This window comes from Macrotis lagotis, chromosome 2, assembly GCF_037893015.1.
Source record: "Macrotis lagotis isolate mMagLag1 chromosome 2, bilby.v1.9.chrom.fasta, whole genome shotgun sequence".
NCBI classification, from domain to species: domain Eukaryota; kingdom Metazoa; phylum Chordata; class Mammalia; order Peramelemorphia; family Peramelidae; genus Macrotis; species Macrotis lagotis.
Window position 1 is genome coordinate 207,635,649 of NC_133659.1, and position 15,140 is coordinate 207,650,788.

Below are 15,140 nucleotides of genomic sequence, written 5' to 3' on the forward strand. Positions count from 1 at the left end.
TCTTCCTCAATACTTAGTTTCTGCCTTAATCTTGTGGGGAGTTCATCGCAGGTTCTGATCTTAGCCATACTCCTTGAATGATCTCCAAATAGTTACATCTCTTACTGTAATCCTGACAGGCTCTAATGGGATACCAAAAATCACTCTGGTCTCAGTACTCCTGAATCATCCCTGGCATAGGCATTGTCTCCTGCTGTTGTTCCTAGTGCTCCAAGGAGTCTTTCTGAGCAATGATCTTTGATTACTCATTTTGTCCTGCTTCTGTTCTAACAGACCATAGTTAATCAGAGTCAACATCTGACTCCAAGTCCCCAGTTACTGGAGCGTTATGGCTTATCTCTCCCCTGGCTGTCTGGCTTCAGTGGCTTCAGGTGTATTTGTGGGAACTCATACAGGCTTTCCTGGCACAGTGACAACCCTTTCCCAGTTCTTCCAGTTTCTCAATGGTTTAATCTGAATTTGTACTGTCTTCTGTGGTGCATTCCTCTCCCAACCTCCACCTGAGTCTACATTTACCTGCTTTTGTGCTGGCTTCCCTGGTGAGACCCCTTTATCTCCCTCTGCCAACTTCTGGCTGCCTTTGTGTTCAGCTCAAGACCAGATAAAGGAACTTACAGTTATTTTCAGATTTCTTTATTATTAGTTTCTTGGAGATCCCTTTCAAATATTGTGGGATCTTATGGGACAACACAGATTCTCTATGACCTTTCACACAATAATTTTAACCATAAGTCCATTGCCCAGTTTTATAGGTAGCAAGTGCAGAACCAAGTCTCAAACCCAGATCCTCTGACTTCAAACCCAATTCCCTTTCCAGTACACCACAGTGCCTTCCATTCCCCACCACCACCAAGGAACTGACTTTTGTAATTCTTGTAGGATCCAGGTTTGCTTAGATTGGGTATCCTTATGCAAGAACTTCTCCAATTCAGGTAGTTCCTGTTTTAAATTCCTGCTCTTCTCTCTGAGTTCCACTTCATCCAGATGGTCAGGACATGCTCCCTTGAGACAAAATATACTCCTTCCCTCTCCCACCCCGTTTCTCTTCTCCAATATGAATACTTAGGGGAGCAATGATAGATGTTTGCCCATACCTCTTGAATTTATACAGTCTCTGATCACACTTTTTTATGAAGCTATGGTAAATTACATCCCATTAGAGAAAGAACCATATAATCTTAAATAAAATTACAAAGATATCCATAGGGAAAACTCAAAAACTAAAGTAAAAAGAAAAGTAGCTGAATCAACACTGGAGGGGAAAGGAGAAAAAAAGAGGGAGAAATTGCCTAACATTTAAACTATAATATATACTTCCCCCCAGATTCTCTATTTGTAATAAAAAAAAATATGAGATTTAACCTAATGTTAGATTTTTAATGTTAGTGTTCTTAAAGGGTTTCCTGGTACAGAGTGGGTATATAATAAACGTCAGTCAATGATATTAAGAGTAGCTCACATTCTTCAGGATATCGTAGATGAGATTTTGTAACATAAATCCTTCCTGCTATACAATTCTTTTTCCACTTTTATTTGGAGAACAAAAGACTGCTGATATAGTTGGCTACAATGTGATGGTGTAGGGAAGGTGGACAACATTAGGACATTACTGGGGAGAGAGGAGTCCTGGAGATGGTGATAAAAGATGAGGTTCCTTGGCTTTTCCTTCCTCCCCATCCCCTGAGGGTTAACCTCATCTTCTCTGATATTGCAGATGAAGGGCTTTGGGACATCCTCATCAAAGACATTCCTAAAGAAGTGACCTCATATACATTCAGTATGGACATCCTAAAGCATGGTGTCAGTTATGACTTTCGAGTCATTGCTGTCAACGACTATGGCTATGGCACACCTAGCAGCCCATCCCAATCTGTCCCAGGTACTGGCCTTTGGGGACAGGGGAGATGGGTGGTAGGAAAGCTATCTAGAGGAGAGACCCCCATAGAGGATCCAAACATGCCACCTCTATAGTCATGTTTCTTAAGGGAAAGAAGGGAAAGAAGGGAAAACACAAGCAGGGCAGTAGGATTCTTAGAGTGGGGGATTGGGATGGTTCAAATACAAACCAACTCATTTTCCTCTGTTCTTCAGAATGATAAGACCTGGTGGGGCAGAGCACTGATTCAGCTTTGAACTTTTAGGAAACTAAAGGATTTATCTTCTCTAGATTCAGCTGCCTCTTTTTTGGAGCAATCCAGCCAAGGGGGGAGGGGGGGAAGTTAAATCAGTCAGTCATTTTGAGATGGGAACTTCAATGGAATGAGAAACCAAGATCTCTAGAGAGACCTAGGGCACCATGCCAGCAAGTTGTGTGTTTCCTGGGTAACCAAAAATACCCAGGCAGTGTCAGTAGCCTCTAGAGAAGTAACCCCAAGCATATTGGGCAATTACCAGGATGAACTAAGAATTTTCATCATCACGTCTCCAAACTTCTTTGTCTGCTGAGATATTCTAGAGTTTCAGATAGGATTGGATTACTTAACCCTATGCCCCAAATCCTAGTCATTATTTAAATTCACTTACAACTGAAACTCTAAGCTGTCCCTTCCTAACTTCCCACCCCCTATAAGGCAGGGGCATAACTAAAGTTTTCTGAGTTCTGGATAAGTTCCAAGAATTCTTCCTTCCTCTTTCTCTCTCCCACATACCCTCATGGGAAAGTCAATCGGCAATACTAGCTGAGCATCTACAAGGGACAGATTGTCATAATGGACTCTTTAAAATAATTCCATAAAAGAGTCTATGTCATACCCTAGCACCTTCCCAGTGGATAGAGAGTACATCTGAGAGATGACAGTCAATCCCAAAAAGATAAGTGTTAATATAAAGTCTTCCCTGGAGAGAACCCATTCTACTGACACCATCCAAATTTATATCCCTCCTTTTTACCATCAGAGAAATAGAACTGTACACTCCCAGCCTAACTTGAGAGCAGATTAGACCCTTTCCTATAATACCTCCCTTCTACCCAGGACTGAATCTATCTCTGGCCATTCCCCTACTCAGAGGGTACGGAGTTACTTACCCTGCCCAAACTTGGGATATAGCTTAACAGGATCCCCAGATTAGCAGGCATCTTAAGCCAGAAAAGGGGTGAGCATTCTAGGCACTGATTGCCAACCCATGTTCTAGCCCAGAAAGCTAATCCATTCTATGAAGAGTGGTGGTTCCTGGTGGTCATCGCACTGGTCGGCCTCATATTTATTCTCCTGCTGGTCTTTGTCCTTATTATCCGTGGTCAGAGCAAGAAGTATGCTAAGAAGTCAGACTCTGGTAAGTTGGGGACTCCTTTCTACTAATGGACATGAGACTATTGTTAAGGTCCACAACTATAACGGGGAATATTTTTAACCTAATTAATTGGTTTAGGTTAACATATTAGTCAAACAAAACCAAGTGGGAGCCAATGAAGAGCATAAGGAATGTAGAGGAGGGATAATTTGATAATAGGGACAGTCATACAAGGATGGGGAAGAGGGAGGGGGAGGATCTAACCTTTGTACCTATAGTGGCTATAGAGTAAAGATGAAACCTGTGACAGTAGTAGAGGGAAGAGTAATTAGGAGAATCTGGAGAGAGCTAAAGGATCACAAGTGGGTAGAGGCAGCAGAGACATCAGAGGGAAGAAATGTACCCCACTATCATCCTGGGGCAAAGCCCTATTGCTTCTATGCTAGGTACAGCTCTAGTTGGGAGCCAGGCACCTGAAGGCCACTGCTTTTTCTTTGCCAAGGGACTGAGGCCAGCCCCAAAGAGTTCATTTCTAAAGGAAACATTTACTTCAACTCAAAGTTCTTATAGTGGTCAGAAGATCAGTGCTATACTAGTGGGGGAGAGGGATGACAAGGCTAAGTTCAATCATTTGGAAAGAGAAAGACCTTGAAGAAGACACACAAGCAATCTAGAGAATTGTACTGGGAGTAGCCAGCTATCAATAATCCCTCCTTCCCTCAAGGAAACATGTATTTATTCAGATATAGAGTGAAAATTGTCCCTTCTCTTTCCTTCTTGCCCTCTCTAGTATTTTCCTATCCACTCCCTTCAGTATTTATAATCTGATCCCAAAAGGAAAACCCCAGTGAAGGGTAGGAGTTCTCTCACTGCTGTAAACTTACCTGCCCTCTTTTCTGACCCCCAAGTAATTTGGGGAAGACACAGTAGAAGTGACTGACTATTCATAATTTCCCTTCTTCCTTTTTCCCAGGGAACAATGCCAAATCCAGTGCCTTGGGCCATGGAGAGATGGTGAGTCTGGATGAAAGCAGCTTTCCGGCCCTGGAACTCAACAATCGCCGTCTCTCAGTTAAGAACTCCTTCTGTCGGAAGAATGGGATTTATACCAGGTAAATAATATACCATGGAGCCAGATATTAGCCACCCCTCCCCAGAATTCCCAAGAAGGTCCAGGAACCTGAAAATAACCAAAGAATTGAGGTCAATCCTCAAAAATTTAAATCTGCTTAAAAGACTGGTAGGGGTCAGTGAGTCAGGGTTCAGGATGACAGGGAAGAGGGCTGCCAAGGCAATGCCTTACAAGTGGGATTTGTTCAAGCTGGGTTAGTTCCACCTGATGGCAGGGTATTAGGGAAAAGGATTTATATATATATACATATGTGTGTGTGGATATAATTTGTATACATATATATCATAGTTGTATACAATATGTTCCATATACTTGAGAGAAAGTGTGGCATAATAGAAAGAAACCTCAGAGTTCAAGAACTGATTCTGACACATTCTGGATATGTAACCCCCAACAAATCCCTTACCTCTAAGTACCATAGATATCTTTCCTAAATTATTAGTTGAAGAACTGGTAGCAATCCCCCTTGGTAAAATGTTTTCATCCAGAGATCCCTATACCAAAAAAAATCTATCCTTTCATAAGACATATATAGTTACCATGGTTTTTTTTGGTGGGCTTTCCAAAATATATATACAATATTTCTATATAGTATAAAGGATTATAAAACACTTTAAATGTATTATCTCATTTGAAGTAGCTTCTGTTATTATCACCATTAAACAGTTGAAGAAACTAAGGTGTATAAAGCAGATAGACACAGTCAATAGGTATCTGAGGCAGGATTAAAATTCAGGCCTTTCTGATCCCAAGTCTAACATTCTATTAAGGGACTTGCCCAGGATTACATAGCCAATAGGTATCTGAGGCAAGATGAAGCTTAGTTCTTCCTGATGTCAAGTTTGACATTCTATCTACTGAGTCACTTAGCTACTCCTGTCTCTTCTCATGCAATTTTGCATAAAGAGACTGCACAGGTGGAAACTGATTGCTTCCATGAGTCATAAACTTAGGCATTTTTACTAAAAAGGAAACAGGCCTGATGACCACCTCTGCCAAGGTGAGAATGAAGGGAGTCATCTCCTGGTCAAGCTTGGTAATTCTGAGTGAGAAGGGCTGACGATTTTCCCCCAATATGATATCTCTTTTCTATCCTCTTCTCCAAGAGGATACTAGCAACCTGTGGGGAATAAGTATAAAGAAACATTCAGACCTGGCTTGTTATAGATTGCCCTAGCAGTTTCTGTCCTACTATGATCACCACTTGAAAATAGGTACCTAGAATGAGAAGGCCAGGAAAGCCATAGCTGGAAGCTAAACTACTCTCTGTGATACCATCTTTCTTATGTAAGGGACCCATTCCTCAGGAACTAGGGTGCTCTAGATCTCTTGGAAAGTAAGACAAATTTTATCAAGTGCTGGTCTGGTATCCTGTTGGGACAGGTTTCCCTATTCCATCCCTGTTTCCTTACATAGTCCTGGACATTCTGCCCCAGATTCTCATTTATATAGACATGTAAAAGTATTTGTCAATTCCTCTCTTGAAACATTTCCCTCACTGGATCGATCCTGTGGTAAATGGGTTGTATCTTGGCCTGTAAAAATTAGAATATAAAGGGCAAGACAATATGCAAAGGATATGGTCTCCATTTTTCTCACCCCAAAGTCATTTCAAACTTTATTTTCCTTTCCATGTTTGATACTTCTGCTCTGCTGAAGGCCATAGAGTTGATGCAAAACTGGAATACAGAGGAGTCTGTTGGGGTGCAAAGCTGTCACCTTAACTGACCTGGACATTTTATTTTTCTAGGGATTAGGGAAAACAAGAAAGGAAAGGGGGCCAGCTTGAAGGGTTCAATGGCTCCTCCCCAGGATCTATTTAGTATGCATGTCTCAGGCTCATCAGGAGAAGGCAGCTCAAAGAGGAAGGGAGTTCAAGACTCTCCCAGGCAAGATGAACAAAGAACTCTCTGTTCCCAAGGCTGGAGTGGAAGAAGCGATGTGTGTGTTCAGCAGGGGGAGGGTGAGAGGAAGGGGGGGGAGAAAAAGAGAAAAGAAGAGGGCTGTTAACGGCCGAGCTCTCATCCTCAGCCAAACCCCAGGCCTTCCCAAAGAAAGAGCTGTTTGAGGCCAGAGCATCAGGACCCCAGCACGACTCACGATGGCCAGATCAGTCCCAGTAGGCTGGTTCCCCTGCCCAGCCACAGCTGAACAAGGGGACATTTCACCAAAGCCCTCCCCGCCCCACCCACCCCCAGAATACACAGACCTGGGGCCCTCTCTACACCCACTGTGTACACACAGAATGCCTCTCCAATCACACCCCCAAGCTGCTTCCAGCTCTGGATTGTAGCTACCTGAATGAGAATCTGTTGACACTAAGATGTTCCATTCTGGCACTCTCTGTGACTTACCCTCAGAACAGCAGCAGGTTACCTGCTCATTTTCACTTACCTCCTTTTGGATGAATGGGACCTACCCAAGATTGTGAGGAAGGAGCTGAAGTGGAGAGGAGGTAGGGATCATTTTGATCATTCTGCTCATTCCTGACAAGCAAGACCAATCATCCACCCTGCTGCAGAGACAGCTCTGAGGCAAACTGTCCTCTTAGAAGGCTGTTTTTCTAGGTGCATCAGAAAGAGTTGCCTTTGACCCATCAGACTGGACAAATCCACAAAACATCAGGCCCCATGAGCAGAAGATCCAGATAGATTTTCCCAAGGGTCCCAAGGCATAGTAATGGTGTTCATATTGTGGGGAGTAGGGAAACAAGGCAGTCATTGAAATTCACTTATTAATTACTCAAATGAAAAACCATCCTCATTCCTGTCATTTCTCATTCATACCTCCTTATTCCTCCTCATGCTAAAATCCAGAGGCTTCTCTGTCCATGAGTATCCTGATGATCCAGAAGACAGACCTCAGGGAGAAATGGAAGAGACTTCTTAAGCAGAATAGGCTAAAATGGATATGCTAAGAAGCCTGCTGCTTAAGAACTGGCCCACAGTAAATGGGACCTCATAGCTGCCTTCTTTCTTCCTCCCATTATCCTGCCTCCCCATTTCTCTCCAGGTCTCCTCCAAGGCCCAGTCCAGGCAGTCTCCACTACTCCGATGAGGATGTCACCAAGTACAATGACCTGATTCCAGCAGAAAGCAGCAGCTTGACAGAGAAGCCCTCTGAAATCTCAGACTCTCAGGTGAGAAAAAGGGTCCAGTTAAGATGTAGGCTCCATCACTTGAGCCTGGAAAGGGAGAGAGATATAATGCCATAGGAACAGGGACTGCAAGGCTTGGGAGCCATAAAGATGAAGGTCCTCCCTAGAATCCAACCCATAGGTCACAAAATCCAGTTGGTGATAACTCCCTATCAATGCCCAGCTTCTGATGAAAGAACAAGAGACTGTGGATGCTGAGGGTCTGTCAGAACATGCAAAGTTTACATCTGTACAATGTTCTAAACTTAAAGGGATTCCCTATTTGCCAAAAATTAATTACTCAGGATGTTAGCTATCACAAATGAGCTAGGCAGGAAGATAATGGCTCCTTGCTAATTGGTGGGAGGATTCATGTAGTTCTCATCTACTTGGAGAAAGTAACTTAAGGCAATGTAGAGCAAACCAGAATCAGAGAAAGGGAGCCAGATGGTACTATCAACACAGATAGATAGAAAGAGCTATATAAATATCCATACAGACTGTACTCTCCTCAGATATTGACAGAATTATATATAAATTTAAATGTATAATGTTATTTATTGTGTATAAATTTATCTTAACCATATCTGTGTAGATAGTACAGTGTGTATGTGAGAATGTTACATTGGGCACATATGTGTATATGAATATAGACAAATAATCATAGTTATGGGTATGTGTATATCATGTATTACATATACATGCCTCAGTAGATAGAGTGCTGAGCCTGGAGTCAGGAAGACTCATCTTCCTGAATTCAAATCTGGCCTCTTACTTACTAGCTGGGTGACCCTGGACAGGTCACTTAACCCTGTTTACCTCAGTTTCCGTATCTGTAAAATGATTTGGAGAAGGAAATGACAAAACCACTCCAGTATCTTTGCCAAAAAGGACTCAAATAGGAACATGAAGAATCAGACAGGACTGAAACAACTGAATGACAACTATAATATTATATATGCATGCATGTATGTATAGGCATACATATTATACATATATATATATATATATATATATATATATATATATATATATATGCAAGAGAAGATCCTGCCAAAAGAGGGAATCAAGAAAGGCTTTGGGCACAAGATGGCACAAATTTCAGCTTGAAAAAAATTAAGGGTTCTAAATGATAGATGTAAAGAAGGAGAATATTCCAAGCATGGGGGAAAACCCAGTACCTATCAGAAAGAAGATGAAATATTGTCCAACCAAAATCAAAGTTAAGGTTTTTAATGAATGTGATCCTTTTAGAAAGTTCTTTAAAAGTCACAGAAAATTAAAGAATTTAGAGTCTGGTTGAAATCCATTCACCAAGCATTTATTAGGTGCCTAATCTATATCAGGCAATGGAATAAATGCTAGGGGTACAAAAGAAGGCAAATTATCAAGGAGCTCCCTGTCTCCTGGGAGAGACAATCTCCATGACTTATATAAGACAGACTGGATAGTTCCAGAAGGAAAGTCATATTGTTATGGAGGATAGGAAAGGCTTCTTTCAGAAGGCCAAACCTAAGGTAAAGTCAGGAGGGAGAGATGAGGGAAAAGTTTCAGATATATAAGGGACAGACTGTAGAAGTCTCCAGAGATGGAAGATAGTGTCCTATGAAAAAAAGCAGCTGGGAGAGATCTTTAAAAAATCCCTATTTGAAGTCCCTCATTTTTTACAACTAAGATAATTGTGACCCAGAGAGATTAGGTAACTTGCCCAACATCACATGGCTAATTAGTGGCAGGAATAAGATTAGATCTCAGGCCTCTTTCCTGACTTCTAGATCAGTGTTTATTATACTAATCCCCTAAATATTAAGTGAACCTTCTTTTAAATGGGTCAGACTCCCATATTGACTAACTACTCTGAAACAGTTTGCCTCTGGAACCCTCAAATATAAATTCATCAATTGCCACTCAAGTCCTTCAGAATCGCCAGTGCCTTTCACATTTCTTACCCTTTGACCAGTGATCCAAGCTGGCAGGTACTGGAGAAATTGCTGTGCAAATGCTCTCCCAGATTTAACTAAGGAGAGAAAGAGAAGGCAAATGTACCAAAGGATATGAAGAGGGTGGGAAGCAGGACAGAGGGAAGGGCAGAAGGGAAGGAGGAAAGAGAAGATCTGGGAAGGAAGGAAGGAAGGAAGGAAGGAAGGAAGGAAGGAAGGAAGGAAGGAAGGAAGGAAGGAAGGAAGGAAGGGAGGGAGGGAGGGAGGGAGGGAGGGAGGGAGGGAGGGAGGGAGGAAGGAAGGAAGGAATGGAGGGAGGGAGGGAGGAAAGGAGGAAGGGAGGGAGGAAGGAAGGAAGGAAGGAAGGAAGGAAAGGAAGGAAGGAAATGTACCTGTGCTTTCAAGTATCATCTCATTTGAGTCTGACAACAACTCTGGGAGGTAAGTGCTTTTATGATTCCCTGTTTTATGATGAAACTGAGGCAAACAAGGTTAAGTGACTTGCCCAGGACCACTCAACTAATAAGTGTCTGAGATCAAATTTGAACTCAGATCTTCCTGACTTTATGTCCAGCATTCTAAGCACTGCACCACTTAATCCTCTTCGAATCCATGAGGTTAGAGGTCCTCAAGCATGTTGCTCCTATAATTTAGACCCAAAACCATCCTCAAAGGTCTCAATTTGACAGATAAGGAAACTGACATCCAGAAAGAAGGGAACTAATTGGAGTAACAAAAGATTTGAACCAGGTCTTCAGGATTCAAATCTAAGACCCTTCCTGCTGTGATGTACCAAAGATATAGACCGCAGAAACCTAACTTCCAGATCCAAAACTTCCCCTGAAAGAGACAGTCAATTTAGACTGAGTTTACATAGAGTTAGAAGGGAAATGGAAGTAATATTCAAATTAACTTGGAATGAGTCTCTATCTAGTCCTTGTATCTATCCTAACTTGGACTTAATGTGATTCCACTGTGATTTCCACCTCTTAGCTTAACTCCTAGGCAGTATAGCCTATTGGAGAGATTACTGTGCCTGTCCAGCTAAGTCCCCATTAGCACTAGTAATGAATCTACTGAAGCAGCTACATGTATGTTAATTCATACTATTTTAAGTGATGATTATATGAAATATGAGAATTGGCACAAAATGGCACAAAATAGATTGGAATATGTAAAATGAGGTAATTGATTCTCATCTAATGGAAGAATACAGTGTGATTTCAAATATTGGACCACTTAAGAGGGATCATGCAAATCATAACCCTAATTGTAAGCCCTGTTACTGGAGAAGCTGGGGCTGATGAACTGTCCTAGCTCAGAAGTTCTTAGCTATAGAGGTCTGAACCAGTCCAGGATCCACACTAAGTCAAAAACTAATGGGGTAAATCTCTTGGAGATAGAGGAGTTGTCTCACTGCCCAGGGAGGAAAGAGCCGCCCAGAACAGAAACAAATGGGTCAGCACTCTCTTGACAAATAAGTTTCTCAGGATTGGGTCCAAAAGGAGCTTCAGAATTTCCAACCTGAGCAAGAGAGGGACACCCAGGCTTAAAATTTAAAAATAAAAAATGATTAATGTATATAAAATCAGAAGATGGAGTTCTTGTTTCATTTCTGATATTTTATTAGCTATTGGAGTATTGGCAAACTCTTTATATCTCTTAGATTCAGTTTCCTCTTCTGAAAAAAAGGGGTGAAAATAACATGCCACCTATGTTACTAGGTCATTTTGAGAAAAGTGTTTTATAAACCTCAAAATTCTATTTTTTAAAAGAAGTAATGATGATGATGATGATGATGATGATGATGATAATGAGAGCAATTACATAGCCCTTTAAGGTTTGCAAAACATTGTATATATTTATTTCATTCAATTCTTAGAACAATCTAGTGCTATTATTACCCTCATTTTACAAATGAGAAAACTGAAAAAGTTAAGTGACTTGCCCAAGGTCACACAGATAAGAGTTTGAGACAAGTTTTGAATTTAGTTCTTCCAGACTCCCACATTAAGCATTCTAACTACTGAGTCAACTAACTGACATCCCTAAAATGGAGAAATAGGGCCACTAAGTTCCTGGCTTAGGGTAAATATTCCAAGGAAAGCATGGATCCTTTTATTAATGTATAAGCATATTTGATTTCCTCTCCCCTCCCCTCCTGGAAGTAATACAGGACAGAGGCTACTTAGGTAGCAGGAACTTCCATGGAGAGGGGGAAAGAAGTCAACTGCCTCCCAAAGCCTACTTCTCTTTTGCTAACTCAAGACCTTCTGTACTTTCCCTGGGCACACTAGAGATGTTTCTTTTCTTTAAAAGATCTGTGATTTCACCAGTACTTCCTCCTCCCTTGAGTATAGATCACTATGCCTTCTTGTCACATTTTCTTGTAATTCTCCTCCATGTCTTTCCGTAATCCTTCAAAAGGAGTCTACCCAGTGGAATAGAAATCTTTCTCTGGTTATTTTAATGTTTCATAGATACCAATACATCCATTTGTTGTCCTTCACTCAGAAATAGCCTATAGACTACTGTGCCATGAACCCCTGTCTAAACAAGCCTTAGGGACCCCTTCTTAGAATAATGTATTTTAAATGAATGAATCCATAAGATTACAAAGAAAGCAATTATATTGAAATGCAGTTTATAAAAAAAAAAATTTAAGTTCATGGCCTCCAAGATTAAGAATCTCTGCTCTAGTCAGACATTATCCTTCCAGTAACAATAACATTAGTGATAACAACTCATTATTATTTAGCACTATGAGATTTACAAAAAGGTTTATATTTATAATCTTAATTTACCAGCCTCATATACTTCCTAGTTGTGTGACCCTTTGCCTCAGTTTCCTCATGTGTAAAATGAGCAGGAGAACAAAATGGTCAATCACTTCAGTATCTTTGTCAAGAAAACCCAATATGGGGCGGCTAGTGGTGCAGTGCATAGAGCACCGGCCTGAAGTCAGGAGCACCATCCTCAGACACTTAATAAATACCTACCTAGCTGTGTGGCTTTGGGCAAGCCATTTAACTCCATTTGCCCTGCAAAAACCTAAAACAAAATAAAACAAAACAAAAAAGAAAACCAAATATGGGGTAACAAAGAATTGAATATGGCTGAAATGACTCAACAACAAGAATAAAAATCTTCATTTAATTTTTACAATAACCCTGGGAGGTAGATAACCCAGAAGATGTTATTATCCCCATTTTTCAGTTGAAAAGGAAGATTCAGAAATGAGAGAATTAGAATGAATCCATGAAAGTTCCAACAAACCATATTTGGGTCAATTCTGGAACAATTAGGGCTTTCCACAAACTGAATGGGCTGCCCCTGGGCAAAATTAGGTTGTGCCTAGTCTCTAGAAATCTTCAAGCAAAAGCCTAATGACCATTCATCAGGAATAATGTTGTAGAGAAGACTCTTGTCCAAAGCTAGATGTCCTCCGAAGTCCACCTTACTCTGGAGGAGAGAATAAATATTTATATAGTGCCTTTTATGTGCCAGCCACAGCCCCAAGTTTTCAGGGATCCTAAGGTTAAGAAGGGAATAAGCATTTATATAAAGTCTGCCATAGGCCAGTACAGTGCTAAGTAATTTAAAAAGATATCTTTTTATCTTCACAATTTTGTGAGGTAAGTGTTGTTATTATCCTCATTTTTACAGTAGAGGAAACTGAGATGAATAGAAGTTAAATGGTTTTCCCAGGGTCATACAGCCAGTAAGTAATTAAGGCTACATTGAAACCCATGTCTTCCTGACTCCAGGCTCCATTCTCTGTAACAACTGCTTCAAAAGACAATTATTGTCAATGGTAGGATTGGAATCACAGTTCTAAATCCAGGGCTCTTTCTATTATGCTACAAAGCATTTTACAGTTAAGGAAATTCTACAAAGGAAGAAGTCAATAAGTGAATCAAACATGTCTCTGAGTCCAAGTTCAGATACTGCCTTGTTGATTCCTTGATATAGACCTGATTTACCTCTTCCCTTCAACAAAATCCTTGATTGGATTTTTAGTAACTTTTCAAAAGCTTTAGAGCCACACATGAGAATTAATCCATAGTAGGTTGAATAACTGGTCTTTGGCACTTAATTGTTTCCTGTAAGTTTGGAAGACTTAGCTAAAGGAAATACCAAACCATGTTTAACTGAATCTTGAAGGGATCTGTGATCACTTTGTGTGAATATCCTCTATTGAATTAGGATGGTCAGTTAATGGAACAGAAATCTCCTCTGACTTATAAAAACAAAAAACCACAACTGGGTACAGAACATTGCATGAGGTTCTAAGTGAGATGCAAAATTTAGATATGACCTAATCTCAACCCCCAGAACATAATAATGAAAGTGTATTAGGGAGATACAAAACAATGTATTATGTAAAGTCCAAGAGAAGTCATTACCAACCAATGGACTCAGAGATGTTTTCATTTGAGTTGAGCTTTTAAACTGGGTAGGTAACACAGTGGAAAGAGCACCTGCCCTAGAGTCAGAGGGACCTGAGTTCAAATCCTGTTTCAGACACTTGACGCTTACTAGCTAGTCACTTAATCCTGATTGCCTCACATCTAGGGCCATCTCCAGTTCTGATTCATATCTGGCCACCAGATCTAGTTGGTTCTGAAGGAGAAAGTGAGGCTGGAGACTTAGCACAGCATCTCCTCACTCAAATCCAATTCATTGTGCCAGTCATGATATCACCTTCCTGATGTCATGGTCTTCTCTAAGAATGAAGTAGTATGACCTGAGCAAGTCACTTAACCCCCAATGCCTCAAAATACACACACACACACATATATAATGGGTAGGAGTTAAGGATGCAAAGGGCCAAAGGGTATTCCAGTTATAGAGAACATCAGGGCCAAAGGCAGAGAGCCCAGAGCATATTCAGGAGGGGCAAAATTATCCAGATTTGGAGATTGGACTTAATGGCAATAATATGAGACAAGGCTAAGAAAGACAAGGTGGAGGTCCTTGAATCTCAGACAAAGGAGAAATAATCACAAATTTTTAAAGGATTGATAATTCTAGATTTCACAAGTAAGGAAGATGAAGATTACTGTGATAATATTAGGAAAGATGAATTGAGAACTGGATTATGTCCAAAGGATAATGATCAGGGTGATAAAGATTGGAGATCAAGCCACATGAGTATTGTTAAAGGAAATGGGGATGTTTAAACTGTGCAAAGACTTTTAGAGGATATAATAACTGTCTTCACCACAGCTGTTCCAAACCTGATTTTCTCTCATTAAACCTCCCAAGCCAGCCCTTTCAGCTGAGATTTCATTTCATATTTAACTGAAAAAATTAAGGCCATTTGCTGAGAATTCCTTGTTTCTCTTAGTCCTCATCTCAGATTCCACTAACATAGAACCCCACTGTATTTTCCTTCACCTCAGCCTCTTACGATGAGGAAATTCAGCTGCTTACCAAGGCGATCTCATCCCCTCTTGTCCTCTCCATTACTGATAGCTCTCTCTCTCTCTCTCTCTCTCTCTCTCTCTCTCTTCCTTCCTTTCTCTCCCCCTCCCACCTTTTCTCTTCTTCCCCCTTCTTCCTATCTACTGGTTCCTTCCCTGCCTCATTACAAACATGCTCATCTATTAAATAATCATTAGATCATTAGATCCAACAGTTTCTGCTAGCTTTTAGCCTATATCTCTCCTTCCTTTTCAGTTAAACTCCTTGAAACAAG

General features: G+C 40.8%; 1 protein-coding gene across 2 annotated transcripts in view; it reads left to right on the plus strand.

Moving 5' to 3' along the window:
* The window catches only part of SDK2 (sidekick cell adhesion molecule 2), a 442,394-nt gene that overhangs the window by 406,589 nt on the left and 20,665 nt on the right, over positions 1 to 15,140 (plus strand). For both annotated transcript variants that reach the window (XM_074224650.1, XM_074224651.1), the window contains 4 exons: positions 1,715 to 1,879; positions 3,133 to 3,273; positions 4,205 to 4,343; positions 7,376 to 7,502. In XM_074224650.1, coding sequence (XP_074080751.1) covers positions 1,715 to 1,879; positions 3,133 to 3,273; positions 4,205 to 4,343; positions 7,376 to 7,502 — 572 coding nt within the window. The remainder of the gene's footprint in view (positions 1 to 1,714; positions 1,880 to 3,132; positions 3,274 to 4,204; positions 4,344 to 7,375; positions 7,503 to 15,140) is intronic.